Source organism: Canis lupus, chromosome 30 (assembly GCF_048164855.1).
Source record: "Canis lupus baileyi chromosome 30, mCanLup2.hap1, whole genome shotgun sequence".
NCBI classification, from domain to species: Eukaryota; Metazoa; Chordata; class Mammalia; order Carnivora; family Canidae; genus Canis; species Canis lupus.
The window spans coordinates 18123774-18142538 of NC_132867.1; the positions used below are offsets into that span (position 1 = coordinate 18123774).

Here is an 18765-nt window from a genome sequence, read left to right on the forward strand (position 1 = left end):
CAGATTTTTTTGACATGCAAATTCAATTAGGTTCTGCATCTTTCCCTTTCTACTATTTCGGTATGATGGTTCTCTTCATAGTAAGCAAAGCTCTTCACTATATATTACTGTAACATTGGCATGTGTGGTTAATGTTTTAGAATTAGTAATGGATAACTTACATTTTCCATTTTTCAACCATACACTGCTAAAACATTAAGTCCAATTTAGTTAACTGGAACAAATCAATTGCATCTAATGGTCTGTGTATCAGGAAAAGGATTATAGAGATTCCAAAAAAAAAAAAAAAAGGTATGGAGTATGTTGGATAAATAAGAAAAATAAGAAAGCTGTGAGCCATTCTCAGGCATTCTCTTTATAAGGAAGGAGGATCTGTTACCTATTCTGTATCTTCTCACATAGTTCACTAAATGATAACCTAACTACATAAGGTTTCTTGTACACTTCCAATATTTTATCCTGATGGGAATAACTCAGTTATACTATGAAGAATGCTCCCTTTTAGTCAATTTCAATTTATTTATAAGCTTACTCTCTAGTGTACCAATGAGTTATTATTAATGTCTCTCAGATATTTGTTCAATTATAGAACTGCTAGATCAGCTTTACTTTGGTTTTCAGAATATTTATCTTTACAATTTTGGTCCCAAAGCAGTATCAATATTGAGATTTCTTCTCTTAACTGCAATCACCTCTACTCAATCACCAGCATGAAGTTCTATTATCACAGAATGAGAACCCCATATTCTGAAGGTGATTAAAATATCACATCATAGCCAACTTTTGGCAAAATTTTAATCACATGTAAAATTGTTAAAAGGCTACTGAATGCAAAGATTTTCATATATTGGGATCCCTGGGTGGCGCAGCAGTTTAGCGCCTGCCTTTGGCCCAGGGTGCGATCCTGGAGACCCGGGATCGAATCCCACATCAGGCTCCCGGTGCATGGAGCCTGCTTCTCCCTCTGCCTGTGTCTCTGCCTCTCTCTCTCTCTCTCTGTGTGACTATCATAAATAAATAAAAATAAAAAAAAAAAAAAAGATTTTCATATATTAATAAGATGAAAGCACAGAAATTTTTCATTATCTGGCATCATAAGTAATGAAGTATCCACCTAAGTAGAATGGCTATTTAACTAAAGCTTTTATTTTCAGGTGCCAAGATTTAGTTTAAGCCATTTCGAATAACTATGTCCAAAATGTTTATACAATTACCTGACTTAAGCATTTTTGGACATAGAAATATTTCCCTAATGATTTAAGATTGTCATATTAAATACTCATTATTTGACTAGGTGATAATACATTTTGCCAACTCTTTTTTTGCTTTTTTGTTTCTGCCTCCACGTAAGACTCTATATTTTTTTGGTAGCTTTATAACTACATGAAAAAGCCCCTTTCAAATACTGCTTATACTTTTTTATGGCTGAAAAACTACATAACTAAAGAACTGTGTGTTAAAGAAGAGTCAGTCAGAATCTAAGTGCAGGCCTAATAAAAAGTAAGCAATTCAATATGGTAACTTTGTGATAACTATTTCTTATATACTGAGGTCTTCAGCAGGGGTTCAGTGGCCGAAGTCTATAAAGTCTGACCTTGGCCTAAGATGACTCCTGAATTGGTCCCAGAATCTAAAAATGTTTGACCTTCTTGGACCAAAACTTAAGATATCTTGCTCTTCTTTTTTCTGAGAAAGAAGTGCTGGAGAATCTAGTAACCTTAAGTTTCCCAAAGCAAGCAGCTTACACCAACAGCTTATACCAAGTACTTCCATGGTGGTCCAGAGTGGCATGGCATATCACCACCTCTACTTTTATTGCTGGAGATCAGGTCAAAGGTCATGATCACCTTTGGAATTTATTAGGATTGTATCAAAAAGCATCTCAACTGTAGTCAACAGGTGAAATGCACTTAAAACCAAAGAGAAATACCTTAAAGGAACAACTGTAGGTAATCACTTGCAGGGTATTCCATGTATCTACTCATCCTATTCTTCCTGCCTGGAAATATCCTTGCCACCTTATCAACTAGTCAACTGCATCCTTCCCCACCCAACTCTAGTATCACCCACCTGGTAGTCTTTTCTGATTCCCAGTAGAGGCAGTAACTTTCTCCTTTGTGCCACCAACTACTGCATTTTGTACGTATTTCTATTACAGCATAAATCACAGTTATAATCTGCTCATTCGTTTTTCTCCATTATACTTCAAACAATCTGACAGCAGAATGTCACTTTCACTTTTTAAAAACCCCACAATTAAGAATGCCTGGTCCACAATGTATGTTTTTCAGAATGAATGGAATTCAATTAGATATCACATCTAACACTCACCTTTTACAATTCTGCTCATTAGGAGATGAGAAATAATCTCCATTATAAAAACAAAACTATGAAAATAATGGGTGAGGGAGGCAAGAGAAGAGACAAACAGAAACCAACTGAACATTATTATTATCCAGTAATACTTGAGATTAACTTCTTCCCTAATTTGAAGAGGGGAAACACAAGTGCACCACCAAAGAAAGACAGTAATTGACCTACAAGAGGCTAGGTATCTAAATTCTGCCTTTTGGTCTATAATCAACTTCTTGGCAGAGCCCTATAAAAACCCAACCCAATCAAGTTTTTAAGTTTCTTTAACTGTAAAAAAGGAATGTAACCAGTCCTTCACCTTCAGATGACAAAATTCACAACTAAATAAGCCCACACAGCCAGCTTCTGGTCATAAAGACACACAAGCAGGCAGTAACAGAGAATTTCATAAAATTAGTTCCAGCATGGTAATCAGTTCAGCCAGCACACTTACCGACAGCACACCTCACATGGATCCACCCACAGAGTGAGTTCCTTTGGTAAGCCTAGATCACTGTATAAGATGCAGCTGTTCTCACAGGCTTTCAGAACATCAGGATCAACTCTCTGAAACTTATTGACACGAATGCATCTACAACGAAGTAGAATAATGTTAATAGCTTTAATTGAATCTTAATCATAAACCTGTCATATTATTAGTATTTGCCAATGTGATTTTTTTTTTTTATAAATTTTTATTTATCTATGATAGTCGCACAGAGAGAGAGAGAGAGAGGCAGAGACACAGGCAGAGGGAGAAGCAGGCTCCATGCACCGGGAGCCCGACATGGGATTCGATTCCGGGTCTCCAGGATCGCGCCCCAGGCCAAAGGCAGGCGCCAAACCGCTGCGCCACCCAGGGATCCTACCAATGTGATTTTAAAACAAACAAACCCTGGTGGGGAACCCAGGTGCATATCTATCCTAAGTAGAAAATAAATGTGAACTGAAGGCAAAGAGGCAGCATCAGTAAGACGACTCAGCCTGGTAAGAAGAGGAGGGCATCTGTCCAGGCCCAGGGAAACAATAACAACTGGCTCTACGTCATTTTAGCCAGACAGAAACCACTCAATCTCACATGTACATTAAATGAGGAAGGAGCACTAACATTGCATAAAATTACTTAGAGCACTAAAGGTAGAAGCATTAATAGGCCAAGTTACTATATAACAAAATCTCCAACAAAAGACTTCTAACCAATGCTTCAAATATTTTGAAATTCTTGTGATGTTTTGATCATTTCCTTGCTTATAGATTCCAGATAGCAAGTGTTAAGAAAGGTGTCCTTTCCTCACCTATAATTGTTCTATAAATATACAATCAGTCCAAGACATAGAACCATTCATATCACAGTTAAGATTAAAATATAATCCAAAGCGTTATTGGCTTACTCATGTATTTGTTACCAAAGGGTTTTCGTTTTTTAAAAAAGCCAAAAATAACAAAAAAAAATCTAAACCAACAGAGCCTTTGTTCCATTTTTTAAACCTAAGAAAATACGTATCTACCCAATGGAATGCTCAAAGATGGCTCCGAGGATGAATGCAAAAATACATGTTAAAGTAAGCATTTTGCTTATGTACAAAAAATGGTGGCTACAATAAAAGTATTTACTGCCTACAACTAAGAAATCAATCAAGAGAACCCAGGTTTTAGTGCTACTCCTAGTACTTATTTATTGGGTGAATTTAGATTAAGTCGCTTCACCTCTTCCTCAGATGCAAAGCTCTCAAATAAGGAAAACACAAATTTATTGACAAATAGTAATTATACCATTAAATACAATGACATCAATAGAAAAATGAATAGAACCTAACACGATGCTTAGGTTCTTAAAAAAATTATTTCATTATTTGACTTCAATTTTCATTTAAAACAGTGAAAAATTTCTAATAGCTAATACAGATTTCTAAGTACTAATAATAACTCTTTCTGAAGGTTTACTATACATTTGACAGTTTCCTAAGTGCTTCATGTATACTAGCTTTTTATTTTCACAAATATCCTGTAAGTTAGATATCACTTCCCCATTGTAAGAAAGGAGGCAGAGTTGATCACTTTCCCAACTTTACAACTAGAAGGAGGTAAATCCAGGGGGCATATCTAGACAACTGGACTCCAAAGGCTATTATTATTCTATTCTGTCTATACTAATCTTAACATGACCGTTAACAAGTAAGCAATTCAGAATAAAAAAAATATTTTACAGCATATAAGATGCTACTTGTTCCTTTCTTTACGATGGTCTATGTTTACAAATTCTGGTGTTGTGTAGGTTGATTCAAAAGTCCTACTTAGCATAGGATCAAAAGCAGTTATAGGTAAGGAGATAGAACTTAGAAGTACGTGTTTTTGTTATCTATAATAAGAGTGATGTAGGCTCTAAGCTTAAAAAAAATATATATGTAAATAAAGATGCTTAGAGACTCTGCTTCAACAAAATTTGCATATCTTACATATTTTGTGCTGTTTTTTCAAACTCTATATACCGTGACTTCTTATCCATTAACCGATCTTCAAAAACAAGATTTTAAAAGTTGCATAAAAATAGTCTATCATTTACTTAATGTTGACAGTTCTTTTCAATTTTTTGCAATTATAAAGTGTAAGAAACATCCATATTCATACATATTTATCTGCATTTCTAATTATACTTCTAGAATAGATTTTTAGGAGACTTACTGTTCAAAGAGTAGGAGTATTTCTACAGATCTTGATAATATTGCCAAATTGCCCTCCAAAAGCCTCTTATTTGTAGATATTGTGGAGAAACAATTTTAATTTATAAACACTTTAGAAGAAAAAGAACACTTCCAACCTACTCTATGGATTCAAGAGTCTCACTCTGGCTAATCCTATATTCTGTTCATTTTTATAATAGTAACAACCCACCATTAAGTCTAATAGTTTTCTACTCCAAAGACAGCTTCAAAATGACTCAATAATGATACTTTTGATCATATGCCAATTTAATCCTGTTTAGCTAATTATTTTCCTCAAGTTTTTAGAATTAATGGAAATGAAACTGTACACTGTCTGACCTTTAAGCATTTACTTGACAGTGTCTTCTTTTCTCAGTAATAGTAAAAAATTGGTTTGGCACTTCCAAAAGCCTTTGTCCAATGTCAATTATATCAGTGTAAAAAGCCTCAACAGCTCTAACTCACAAAAGCTGTTCACTATCAGAAATGACGATGTGCAGGAAAAAAAGTAAGAGAATCAAGTGAGAAGATAAAAAATAACGAGTCTGACTTATACAAAACATTCATATTTCTACTTTTTTTTTTTAATTTTTTATTTATTTATGATAGTCACACAGAGAGAGAGAGAGAGAGGCAGAGACATAGGCAGAGGGAGAAGCAGGCTCCATGCACCAGGAGCCCGATGTGGGATTTGATCCCGGGTCTCCAGGATCGCGCCCTGGGCCAAAGGCAGGCACTAAACCGCTGCGCCACCCAGGGATCCCATATTTCTACTTTAATCCATCACATCTTCCAATTTACTAGGAAACCTCCTTGTATAAAAATGAAGACGAAAATACATCAATAACTTTTCAATAGAATACTTTTCTTTTTTCAATCAAATAAATGCTCACCTCTGGCTTTTAGCGAATGAGAACTAAACAAATCACATTTTCATTACTTTGTAGACTCCCTGAATAGTCTTACACTTGTAAAAGCTAAGTGACTGAAAGAAGTCCTTTTTACATCAAAGCACTGAAGTGCTGATCTGAGAAGGAAACTTTGGGGGCACCATTATGCATAAATAAAAGAATTTCTGTAGTCACAACTGCTCGACTTTTATTTTTTTGTGGCCACCTCCACAAATGGGGCATAGTTTGACAGCTGAGTTTATTTAGCAGAACCCAGGTTCTCAACAGTGATCACGTAAATACTAGGGAATGAGCATGCCAGAACATGTTTTGCAGAAGCCTGTTCTTCTTTACTTTAAGCCTTAAGTGTAACTTATAAACCAGAGTACAAAAGACAGCTGCAAGTGAGAGTTACTTTCCCTCTCAGATACAAGGCAGTGTTCAAACTGTGGTGTGCAGAAGCCCAAAGGAATTTAGGACCAGTCAGACGTGAGTTCAAATCCCAGAGCTAGTGTCTGCCAGTTGTGGGTCATAGTAAGTTGCTTTCATCATTAAAAGTCACAGTGGCTTCTACTAAGAGGATTATGCATAGTATAAATGAAATTTTTGGGGTCAACAATATATTAGGTATTTAATATTCTTAATTATATGCGCCATAAAACTTTTATTTTTCCAAGAACATGTAATTGATTTGTAGAAACAAAGAGACTCGTTTCTCTCAACTCTTACCATGCCCATTTATGGGTGAATTTTAGGGGTCCTCTAGAATTGTGAAAACCCTCATGTACCTATGATACATAAGAAATCTGTTCAGTCAGAAGCCAAACTACCACCTCAAGACTAACTCCCATGACCCAACAGTACTGACTACCCAAGTAGTCAGTGGTAGTGGGACTTGAACAAATACTTGTATCTTAAAACATGTATGGAAAAAAAATACCAAAGACACCCCAAAGTTTTGTATTTTGCAGTTGAACTGTGAAAGAAATGAACTGAACACCCTTTAGTCCTCTGGCCTTGTACTCGTTTCAGGAGCTATCAGCCTCTTAGTCCAATCCAACTGTTCAATCTAATCTTTTACCTGTAGGCCTGTCCTTTTGATGGTTTTTCTGGATACCAGTGATTTTTATATTTTTCTTGAAGTATAAGAGTCAATTTCTCAGCAAACCGCTCAACCGCCTCTTTTTTCAACTTATCATGTTTTCGAACCAGCCGTGTAAAAAAGAAGACAACAGCAGCAATTTCGTTCTTCATCTTTCCCTGTAAAGATAAAACAGTTTTTCTCAAAAAAACAAAACATAAAAACTGGAAAATAAAGCTCTGCAAAACATCTGTCCTTCATAGCTCTCCTTCTTTCAATTTAATCTTGTGTTTCATTGCCTCATATCTGGAAAAAGGAACAAATAATGACTAGTTTATGCCATGAAGACTTTACTATAATACTGTCTAAGAATCTTATCACTTAGCTTTGTGAAGAAGTTCAGTAAAGAGAGCACACCAAATTGCTTCTGTTGGCTAAATAAAATCACGTATCAAAGAAAAGCACTACAATGATATTATACACTTTTTACTAAACCTGTCAATATTTAGCTACAATAATTTAAAATTCTGTGTAATAATTTAGACTTTAAAACACAAAACTGTATAGCTACTATAGAAAAATGGTAATATCTAAAAAAAAAAAAGAGTTACCATAAGACCAATCGATTCTACACTTATAGCTATACATCAGAAGAAATAAAAATGTATTTCTACACAAAAACGTGTACACAAGTGTCCAATGCATCATTCGTAACAGTCCAAAAGTGGAAGCACCCAAATGTCCCAACTGATGGGACAAATAAATGTGGTATATACATGCAATGGAATATTCTTCAGCAACAAAAAAGAGGAATGATGTATTGATACAGGCTATGACAAAGGTGAACCATGAACACACTGTATTAAGGGAAAGAAACCAGTTACAAAAGACCAAATATTGTATGATCGCATTTATTTAAGTTTTCTAGAATAGGCAAATCCATATAGACAAAAAGTAGGTTATTGGCCTAGGGGAAGGAATGATGGGGGGAAAAAGAGGAGGGCGTCAATGAATACAGGGTTTCCTATAAGGGTGATGAAAATGTCCTAAAATTAACTGTGGTGATGGCTACACAACTCTGTGAATATACTGAAACTAATGAACTGTAGATTTTAAATGTGTAAATTGTATGCTACAGGAGTCCTATTTGAATAATAAAGCTGTTACACATAAAGAAAAAAATTTTAGCATGAATTTGTTAGCATTTTTCAGGAACAGAGATATATTTACCTGAAAGATATAACCCAACAGTGGTTCTATCAAAACATATTTAATAGAGCAGAAATTCAGGGTCATCCACAGAAAAATCAAACTAAAAGAAAGCCAGAGATTTAGCTGCACTGTGGAATCGCCTCAAGAAAGACTCTCTTTAAATGGCAGATCTGATTTATCATTGATTAATCCATAAAGGCAAAAATCTTATCCTGGGATTGCTTCAATGTATATTCTATTCTGTCTTTATGCAATGAGCTCATTCACTTGGCGGCTGTAAGTAACTTGGGAGTTTTTCATATGCTGCATTTACTAAGCAATATCATCCCTTCCAGAGCCAATTATTAAAGATATACAGCCTCTGCTGTGTTTAATATAAAAACCAAAACCTAAAACCAAAAACCTAGCTGATAAGTTTGGGTTCTCACACATTTGTTTTCTCAAACCTCTTGACATCTCTCCTCATAATATGATCCTTTACTCCTTGAGCAAATTCAAACGAGGGATCTCACTGTGAAATACTAGTTATCTGAGAGGTGTGCAGGCAGTCCCACCCACCCTGATCTTGGATGGGTAGACACCTAAACCTTCCCCTCTGGAACCCTAGAATGCCAAATCCGCCTTCTTTGGCCAAGTACCAGACAAGAGGAACTGAGTTGCACTTAAAAGTTGTGGAGGCACATACAACCCCAGCCTTCCACAAATGCTATGAGGCATCCTCCTAAAAAAAAGTTAGGCCATTTCCACTTTACAAAGCTGTATTTATATCCCACCATGTTATAATGGAAAATAAAACCCACTGCAATTTAATATACGGTTTGAGAAGAAAGTTGCTTGCTGATGGAACTACATTAGCTTCTATCTCATCAAAGAAAACAAGGAACCCCACGAAAGAAAAGTACTGAATTCTAAACGGTCTCGTTCTCATTCATTAAATTCGTCTACTGTGCTCTCCATATCTGAGGTTAGGGTTTTGTTTTCCTTTTTGTCTTGCTGTTTCGTATCAAAAAAATAAAAGGAAGGAAAGAACCACTCAGTGGTTGCTATTGCTTTGGAACACAGGATGAGTCATATGGAATTACTTTTTTTTTTTTTTTTTCAGTCTGAGGGAATGATGCGTGGAAGAGCATAAAAATTAACCCACTCCCACCAGTTCGGATCCCGGGAGCACCAAAGGGTCAAAGAGGGAGTTGCAAAGTCAGAGAAAGAAACTAGAAGCGAGCTGGGCCGGCGAGCCCTCAGGCGTCTTCAAGCAGCCGCAATTCCTCCACCCACCCTCGGAGCGAAAAGCTCCCATTTTAAATATCGCACGGTGACGTCATCCCGGGACGTAGTCGCCGCGGCGGCGGCTCCTCAAGTTCTACTTTGTTCCACAGGCTCCTCGGCTCGCGGCGCGGGCAGAAAACCCAAGGGAGAGCGGAGCCCGGCGTTGCAGCAGTTCCTAACTTTGTACTTTCCCCCCGTGTCGTAACGATTCAAGTATTCCTGACAGACGTTCCCGAGGTTGAGGAAGCGGGATCCCGGCGGCGGGGGTGAGGACCCCGACCCGCCTCCGCGGCGCTGCCGAGCGGGCTCCGGGCGCGGAGGAGACGGGGGTTCCCACGGGGCCGGGGCTCGGCCGGCTCAAGCCCCCCGGAGCCGCGGCGAAGGCTCGCGCTCGGGGGGGGAGCGCTAGGTGAGTAGGCGCCACCCGCCTCCCCCCCCGGAAAGAACGGCCTGCGAGCGCGTCCAACTTCTGCGGTCGCGGCTTTCCCCGAGTCCAGGGGGAAGGGAAGCGCCGCGGAGCCCGCTCCCCCCTCCCCGAACGGCCTCCCTCGCAGGGCGCGTCCGCCGGGCCGCTGCGTCTCCGGGCGGCCCCGGGCTCCGGGACGGGGCTCCCCTCGGCGCGACCCCGCGGGCAGCAAGCCGGGCCCGCGGCTCCGGGGACGCCCCGAGGGGGGCGGGTAGGCGCGAGGCTGTCGCCCACCCCCAGCGGAGGCGAGGGCGCGGTGGAAACGTGGCCGGAGCCTCGCGGCGGCGCCTCCCCCGTCCCCATCCCGCCGAGGGTCCCGCGGAAACCCCCTCGGCCGCCCCGCTCGGCCCACAGCCCTCCGTCCGCGCCGAGCCGGGGCCGATGCAGCCCGGGTCGAGCCCGCACTCCGCCCCCTGCCCCCGCGCGCCGCTGGCCGCGAGCCTTCGACGTGGCCTCCGCGGCGCCGGGACCCCCCCCCCGGGCCCTCCGTTCCACCACGTCCGCCCCCCGCCCCGGCCCGGCCCGGCCTCCTCACCGCCGCCGCCGCCGCCGCCGCCGCCGCCGCCGCCCTGGGGCCGCAGATTCGGCGGTCCCGACAGTCTCCGGCCAGGGATCCGAGGGCGCCGCCTCCGCGGGCCGGCGCTTGGCGGCAGCGAGCGCGGCGAGCCTAGTCCGGAGCGTGCGGCTCCCGCGTCGTCGGGCGACCGAGCGCGCGCTGAGGGCGGGCGGGCGGGCGGGCGGGAAGGTGCGCGCGCGAGGGAGCGCGAGAGAGGAGCGCGCGCGCGAGCGCAGCCCTGAGGCGACGCGCGGGGGGCTCGCGGCCCGGAAGAGAGGAGGGGCGATGACCCGGGAAAGGCTTGGCGCCGCGCGGGACCGGCTCGCGCGCCGCGGGGGGCGGGGGGCGGGCCCGGGGCGGGGCGGGGCTTGCCCGGGAGCCCGCCCCTGGGACCCGGACCGCGCGGCGCCCAGACCCCCTGGCCCGACGGCTGGGCCCGCAGCGCCCCGGCGGCCGCTGTCGCCTCGAGGTCCGCGCCGCGTGCCCCGCCGCCCCCGTCCCGGCCGCCGCGCCATCGGGGTCGCGCTCGGGTCCCCGCGTCCCCCTCGCGTCCCCTGGTGCCCCCTGCCCCTGCCCCTGCCCGCCTCCGGCCGCGAGCTCCAGCCCCGAGAGGTGGGGTGGCCGCCCGCGCCGGAGGGGAGGCCGCGTTTGTGGGCCGACCCCCGTCCTCGGGGTGAGCTCAGGCACGTCCCCTGTGTAGCTGCCCCGTGGTGCTTTAGGTCGTTTGCTCAGCGCCCCGAGTTGCGCGGTTGCCTGGCCCGGCGGGAAGCGCCCTCAGAGCGGGGGCTCCTCCCGGCGACGGGGCTGCGGCCTGGCTCCGAGTCCGGGGTCCTGCACGAAGGGGTGCTCCGGGGCTGGTGCCCGAATGAATGAAGCCCTGAGAGTTCAGGCTTTCCATCACGGAGATATTTCTACTCCAGGGCTTCCCAGGTACAAAGCTTAGTCTTTGGGCAAATACAAATGTGGAAAAGGTGCATTTTAACATTGTGGGAAAAAAGGAGAATCTCTCCAGTCTTTTACGTTGAATTGGCACCATGTTATTAGTTTTGCGAAAGCACTTGAATACATCAGACCAGAAAAATACAAGCTATTTCTTTTAAAAATTATTATTGAAAGAGAGCCAGTTTTCACTGTTCCCAGCTAAAACATGTGAATTGCTCAAGCACTGATTGTTCAAGTTGTAGATTGTCTAGATTCTTCACCGCCCTCTAGGCCTAGGAACATGGTTTCAGCCCTGTCCGATGACTATTTTAATTTTTAAATTACAGCATTTTTATTACTGATACTGGTGATTATAGCCTATTCACAATGCAAAGCGATTTTTTTTTTTAGCATTGATAAATAGGCAATTCCAAAACCACTACAGTAAGTTTTATTTATTAAAAAAAAAATTATACTGTTCGACCTATGTCTACTTATTGGTTGATTTAATGAGGATATTGATATTTACACCTGGGGCTATTCTAGGAGATTATGAGGGTGTTTTCATCAGTGTAAACTAACAATCCGGGGACGCCTGGATGGCTCCTGAGACACCTGGGTGACCCAGCGGTTGAGCGTCTGCCTTTGGCTCAGGGCGTGATCCTGGGGTCCTGGGATGGAGTCCCACATCCAACTTCCTGCATGGAGCCTGCTTCTCCTTCTGCCTATGTCTCTGCCTATCTCTGTGTCTCTCATAAATAAATAAAAATTTAAAAAATTAACAATCCGATCGAGATTATTTTACTGTTAAAGGCTTTTATCTCTGCAATTTCATAAAATAACTGTGTAGCCACAAACATTACAAAGATTTTGTCCAGAAATTCTTATAGCTTGAGATGAGTGTTTTGTGTGATGTCTATAAATCTGTGACCCACATGGCCCAGTCTTAGAGCAGGACTGTATTCAAAATACATAAGCAATTACCTGAAACCTAATATTGAAATAACTCTTAAAAAATTCTGGTAGTCCAGACTGTGAAGCAGATACATAACAACATATCTTAAGCATCTCCTTTTTTTTTTTCCCTCTCATCCACTATTCTCACACAAGATAGCTGCTTGCTGCCTCTGTGTTTTAAAAATGCCCTACTCTTCTCTAACCCTGGATGTGTGCTTCAGATCTTTTCCCCCAGCTCTCTTTCATCTGATTCTGAATCACAAAAGCCCCCAAAAATTGGTCTACAGGGCTGGGGCCTCTTTAGGAGGCTGGAAGAGGGGAGCAGAGTTGATACAATTACCCATTAATACATGTTTTTCCTTTCACAGTTGATTCCTTTCCACAGTTAACTCCAGTGTTGAGTAATACTGTGTATTAATAGGTATAGTAGTTTTAGAACAATTTTAAGGCAAGTTTATGTGTGTATGTTTTGGAAATGAGCTGCCTTAGTAGATCTGGGGGGGTCTATATTCACACACATCTTATGGTAGTATCCCAAAGTCATAGAGAACACGACTCATAATCACCAAAGTCTGAATTGCTTTCATTAATAAGGACTTATTTTCCACTAAATAACTGTGTAACTCTTTAAAATCTGTTATTCCTTTGAGCTCAGAGAAGTTCAGCATTGTGAACAGAACAGTTTCAAATACCATCTTTTCAATCCACATGTCAGGTTTAAATCTGAATACAGGGGCAGCCCCTGTGGCGCAGTGGTTTAGCGCCGCCTGCAGCTTGAGGTGTGATCCTGGAGACCCAGGATCAAGTCCCATGTCGGGCTCCCTGCATGGAGCCTGCTTCTCCCTCTGCCTGTGTCTCTACCTCTCTCTCTCTGTGTCTCTATGAATGAATAAATAAAAAATCTTAAAAAAAATCTGAACACAAAACCATTGCTTTTATAGTAGACAGAGAGAGTTCTGTTATGTAACATCAGGGAAAAGTTGTGCAGCCTCTGAGGGCCATTGAAGGTCTACCAAGTGGGATCTAAGACTTTTTAATTCTAAAATCACTAATATATTTCTTCAGAAATTTCTAGGACCTAACCATTTGGCTGAATTAAATGGAAACTAAATCTACTTTCTTTGCTTCAACTTCCTAAATATCCATAAACTGGCAGTGGTTAAAAAAACATAAGCATAAAGAAAATTTGTAATCTTCATTATTTTCTCCATTACATCATGCAGTAAAACTGACTTCCAAGAGTCACAACACAAACTCTCTTGATGAATGAGGCAATGGAAACTGGGCACACCAACCTCCTATTCTGAGTTGCATTAATTGTTGAAACCCTCCTCCCTGCCCCAACCATGCCCCAAACATGGCACATCTTTTTTTAGAGGAAAATGTTTTGATCCAGCTATTCAGATTCTTTATTGGTTAATTGCTTAAGATTTGTTAATTTCTATAAACTAGCTTAGGAAAATGTTCCCAGTTTATGGAATAGGGTATCATATTTAGATAGGCTGCACACTCTGGGCTCAAATAGAGCTTCATATTTGAAACCTGGTGTAAAATTTCCCTACTTGGCAGGACATGTGCCATTGTTGTTGAGTTCCTTTGACAACTCTCTTGTTCTCTGGACCAACAGAGAAACTGACTTCTATTAGTAAGTAGTATATAAGCTCCTACTCTTGCTCTATGTAACAAAATTAAGAATATGATATATTCAATTAGCAAAAGGTTCAGAAGTATTATAAAAGAAAGAACTATTTCAAAATGCAGTTGTTAGTAAAGCTTCTCCAGAGAAACAGAACCAATAGGATGCATATATGGAGAGATTTATTTTTTATTTTTTTTTAAAGATTTTACTTATTTATTCATGAGAGACACAGAAAGAGAGAGAGGCAGAGACACAGGCAGGGAGCCTGATGTGGGACTCGATCCTGGGTCCCCAGGATGGCGCCCTGGGCAGAAGGCGGTGCTAAACCGCTGAGCCACTGGGGCTGCCTGAGAGATTTATTTTAAGTGGGTGCTGGCAAGTTTGAAATCTGTAGGGCAGCCCGTTGGCAGGCTGAAAATTCAGGCAAGAGTTGAAGTTGCACTCTTGAGTCCGAAATCCATTAGTAGGATTTCTGTTATGATCTTGAGGAAATAGTATTTATTTTATTCCTAAAACCTCAATTTTTGTTCATAAGGCCTTTACCTGATTGAGGCCCACCCACATTATTGAGGGTAATATCCTGTACTTAAAGTCCACTGATTGTAAATGTTAATCACAACTACAAAATACCCCTCACAAGCAACATCTATCTAGTCTAGTGTTTGACCAAACAACTGGCACCATGGTCTAGCCAAGTTGACACCTAAGATTAACTATCACAATGACCTTCATTCAGTAGTATTTCCTCAAAGTCACAATGATAACTAAGTTTAAATATATGTGTGTATATATATACATATATTTATATATGAACGTATATATGGACAATATAAGGTATATTTTAATTAAGAAAATCAGTCCCCTTGTTTTATTTTTCTTTGTTCTTTTCAGTCAGTTGTGTTGCGGTAGGGATAGGAGAATGTGGGGGAGGGAGGACTGGATGTGTTCACATTCTCTTTTCTGCCTAACCACGTCAAATATTTGTGCTAGAGCATTGAGAACACCGTGTCCATCCGTTAGCAAGGATCAAAATAGGACAAATTAGTTACTCACAACCTAGTGGAAGATAGAGATATGTAAACAATCTACCTAACATATTACATTTTATAAATTATAAATTCAGTGTCACAAAAGTTATAAAGGCAATAATGTTGAAGGCATATAAAAGGGTTTGGATGTGATTGGGCTCCCAGCTGAAAGGAAATTTCAAAGACTTGTAAGGGCAGAGTTTCAAACCTTCCTTACTACTTTTCAGGACACACAGGTGTGGGGGCGGAGCATAGCATAAGGAAATTGTTTCGAAGGTAGGGTCACTCCTTGGTTGCATCACAGAGATTGCTAGAGCTAATCAAAATCACAAAGCAAGTCCTGGCATTTGATGGCCTAATTAGAGTGATTATGAGTATGCTTTAAAAATGTGCTTTGTCAGCAGATGATCCAATGAAATGTTTCCATAAAGAACATGTTCCCACTCCACACCTGGCCCAGGAGAAGCTTAAAACATGGAACTACAGTTAGTACATTAATAATTGTTTGTGATGTGGTTGGCAAAAATACTTTGTAATTGTGCTCACAGGAGTGCTTTAGGGAGATAATTGCAGCAGGTCAGGTTTTTCTCTACCTTGTAGGAATGTTTCAGTAACTTTTTTTGTGATTAAAAAAAACTTTATATGCATGAGATACATATATATATAAATATTTATAATCTATATATCAATAAAAGCTTTCTCTTTGAGAGAGGGAGTAGGAAAGTGAAAGATTCATGACAGATTTGTGAGATATATATTATATATTAGTGTATTTATACTAGTGTAAATTGCTCATAATTGCTTTTTTTTTTCACTCAGAAGGAAAGTTGGTGAGAATAATAAACTAGCTATGACTTGTATATATCATGAGCAACTACTCAAACACTATGGGGGCAATAGGTGTAGAAAGAAGCAGATAGAACAAAGTTGTTAGGTTAGTAATTTTGTTTTGTTTTGCTTTTCCTTTTAATTGCAGACATGTAAATACTGAATTCTCACAGTATTATGGAACCACAATGAATTGAAAGAATAATACTCCTCACCAGATGTTCAGCATAAATGTTATATAGAAATGTAAACAATTATAGAATGTGAAACTGTCCCAGAGCAACAGCTACTGAGGGAATATAATTCACTTGTCTTTTTTTTTTTTTTTTTTTTTGAAGCTTTTATTTATTTTATTCACGAGAGACAGAGAGAAAGAGGCAGAGACACAGAGGGAGAAGCAGGCTCTCTGCAGGAGCCGGATGTGGAACTGGATCCCAGACCCTGGGATCATGCCCTGAATCTAAGGCAGAGGCTCAACCACTGAGCAACCTAGGCATCCTAATTCACTTGTCTTTTGTTATCAGTGTGTAGCTTATGCTAATGTCACTTGAGTTTTTCAAGTATATGATCTGTGTTTGATTTGGAAGACCTGAAATTAATTGGTGACCCTTTATTTTGAATTTTTTTGATAGTACAGCTATTACTCAATTTTATTATTTTTAAAGCAGTGTTGGAAAAATTAACTTTACCCTTCAAGGTTCGTGTAGCTGGTCTAAGAATTAAAGTAACATGAGAGTTTAATGCAAGAAGAAAACAAAATTTTATGATGTGTGCACAGAGTCCCAGTAGTAAAATTGAGACCTAAAGAAATGACCAAGGTATGTGCTTTTATATTTTTTAGACAAAGAATCATAAATCTGTGAGGAGTTGACGGGACAAAGTAAATTTATGTTCAGGAGCTTCAATTAATGAGGAATTCTAAACTGAATTTGGGCTGGGTAGTAAATTAGTAAAAGTAACAAGATTTGTTTATATAGGCTTCTTTGCCCTGAATTCCCTATCTTTGGTGATAAGGATGTCTTTTTACCTCCAAGAGAGAGGACACTTTTCACTTGGGAGATTTATTTCCTGCTTTCAGGAGACAAAGGAGGGTCAGAGTGTTCTTGCACTGGCTATATCTTAAATAACTTTAATTCAGAATAATCAATATACCATTGTGACACATTTTGGGGCAGCCTGGGGCCCTTCAGCAGGTAATTCATTAGTTATATAACTAAATATTTAAAAATTTCAGATTGTGAGATTATTCATACATTTGTATTAAAAGTCAGGAAAAAAATTATCTAGGAAAGACTTCCAAAAAGGAGTAAGGCAGGAAGCACCACCCTTCTCTCTTTACACTCATTTCCTGCGTGTTTGAACTCTTGATCTCATGGCTTTGAACACCGTTGTTGTTAGAGGACTCCCTAATTAATAGTTCCAGCTCAGACAGTCCTCTGAATTCCAGACTTGTATAACTAACAGTTTAATGAACATTTCTACTTAGATGTCTGATCGGCGTTTCATACATAACACGTCCCAAGATGAATCCTTGTTTGCCTTTGCCCCTCAACCCTCACTAAACTTGCCCCTCCTGCACTGTTTATCTCAGTACAACTCTTGTACCCTTGGTTCAAGTCAATGATTTTTAGTCAACAATGACTCCTTTCTTTCCCCAACATCCCTTAGGCCATCCATGAGCAAATCCTTTTGACTCATCCTTTGATTTTTTTCAACTGTTTTTGAGCCACTCAAATAGCAAGTTTATATGCTTCAACCTAACATACCCAGAATTTGACTTGTCTCCCTTATGATTTCCCTAGTTTATACTGTTTTGTGAATTATTGCAAGAATACATTCAGTTGAACTCTATATAAAGTAGTTCAGGGGATCCCTGGGTGGCTCAGCAGTTTAGCGCCTGCCTTTGGCCCAGGGCGTGATTCTGGAATCCCGGGATCGAGTCCCACATCAGGCTCCCTGCATGGAGCCTGCTTCTCCCTCTGCCTGTGTCTCTCCCTCTCTCTCTCTCTCTGTGTTTCTCATGAATAAATAAATAAATCTTTTTAATAAATAAAAAAATAGTTCAGAGTAGTTATTTTATAATATAGATTTGATTATGTAATGCCTGCCCTCAATCCCCTTTGGTACCCATTTCATCTGTGGTTAAAGAAAAGGTCTTATAATGATCTAGAAGGCCCCATAGTAGCTACCCTCTTGTTTACCTTCTTCCTGCAATCCATCCTTTCTACCTCTCTTGTCTCATCTTCTATCATACCCCCTATCTGTTTCTTTTTTTCTTCTTCTTTTTATTAAGTAGCCTCCACGCCCAACATGGAACCCAACATGGGGCCTGAACTCACAACCTCAAAGATGGTGACCTTAGCTGGGATCCAGAGTCGGACGCTCAACCAACTGAATCACCCAGGTGCCCTTCCCTGCCCGTTTCAATCCAGGGTAGTCTATATTTGTTTTTTATTGCTGTCAAAGCAAATGACCACAAATTGCCAAAAATTTAGCACTTTAAAACAATACAATATTATTATCTCACAGTTCTGCGGGTCAGAAGTTGGATTGGTTTAACTATTTTCTCTGGTTGTTGGCAGAATTTTGTGCTGTGTTTGAAGGACTGAGGTCTGTTTTTCCTTCGGGACTGTTAGGGCTTTCCCTTAGCTTCCAGAGACCTCTTTCTGGTCCTTGCTCAGGGGAACTTAAGGTCTCCGAATCAGCAACAATGTATAGTATTCTTTTCATACTTGGAATCTTTTCTGATTTACTCTTCTGCCAAATCTTTCTTGCTACAGCCAAAGTTCTCTGCCTTTCAGGTTCATGAGATTCTGTGAATCCCACTTTGATAATCCAAGATAATCTCTGTATTTTAAGGTCTGGAA

At 40.9% G+C, this 18765-nt stretch overlaps 2 protein-coding genes across 7 annotated transcripts in view; one reads left to right on the top strand and one right to left on the bottom strand.

The window, feature by feature from the left end:
• Positions 1-18765, top strand: part of CXADR (CXADR Ig-like cell adhesion molecule) — a 226915-nt gene that overhangs the window by 67757 nt on the left and 140393 nt on the right. For all 3 annotated transcript variants that reach the window (XR_012021211.1, XR_012021212.1, XR_012021213.1), the window contains exon 8: positions 9340-9912. The gene's annotated coding sequence lies outside the window, so the exon portion shown is untranslated. The remainder of the gene's footprint in view (positions 1-9339; positions 9913-18765) is intronic.
• The window catches only part of BTG3 (BTG anti-proliferation factor 3), a 37951-nt gene that overhangs the window by 8859 nt on the left and 10327 nt on the right, over positions 1-18765 (bottom strand). The window contains exons 1-3 of one of the 4 annotated variants that reach the window (XM_072806606.1): positions 10508-10653; positions 7026-7204; positions 2807-2944 (exon numbers count right to left, since the gene is read on the bottom strand). In XM_072806606.1, coding sequence (XP_072662707.1) covers positions 2807-2944; positions 7026-7198 — 311 coding nt within the window. In that variant the 5' untranslated portion in view covers positions 7199-7204; positions 10508-10653. Of the gene's footprint in view, positions 1-2806; positions 2945-7025; positions 7205-10504; positions 10654-18765 lie in introns of those variants that run through there. The other 3 variants (XM_072806603.1, XM_072806607.1, XM_072806605.1) reach the window with 3 other exon arrangements.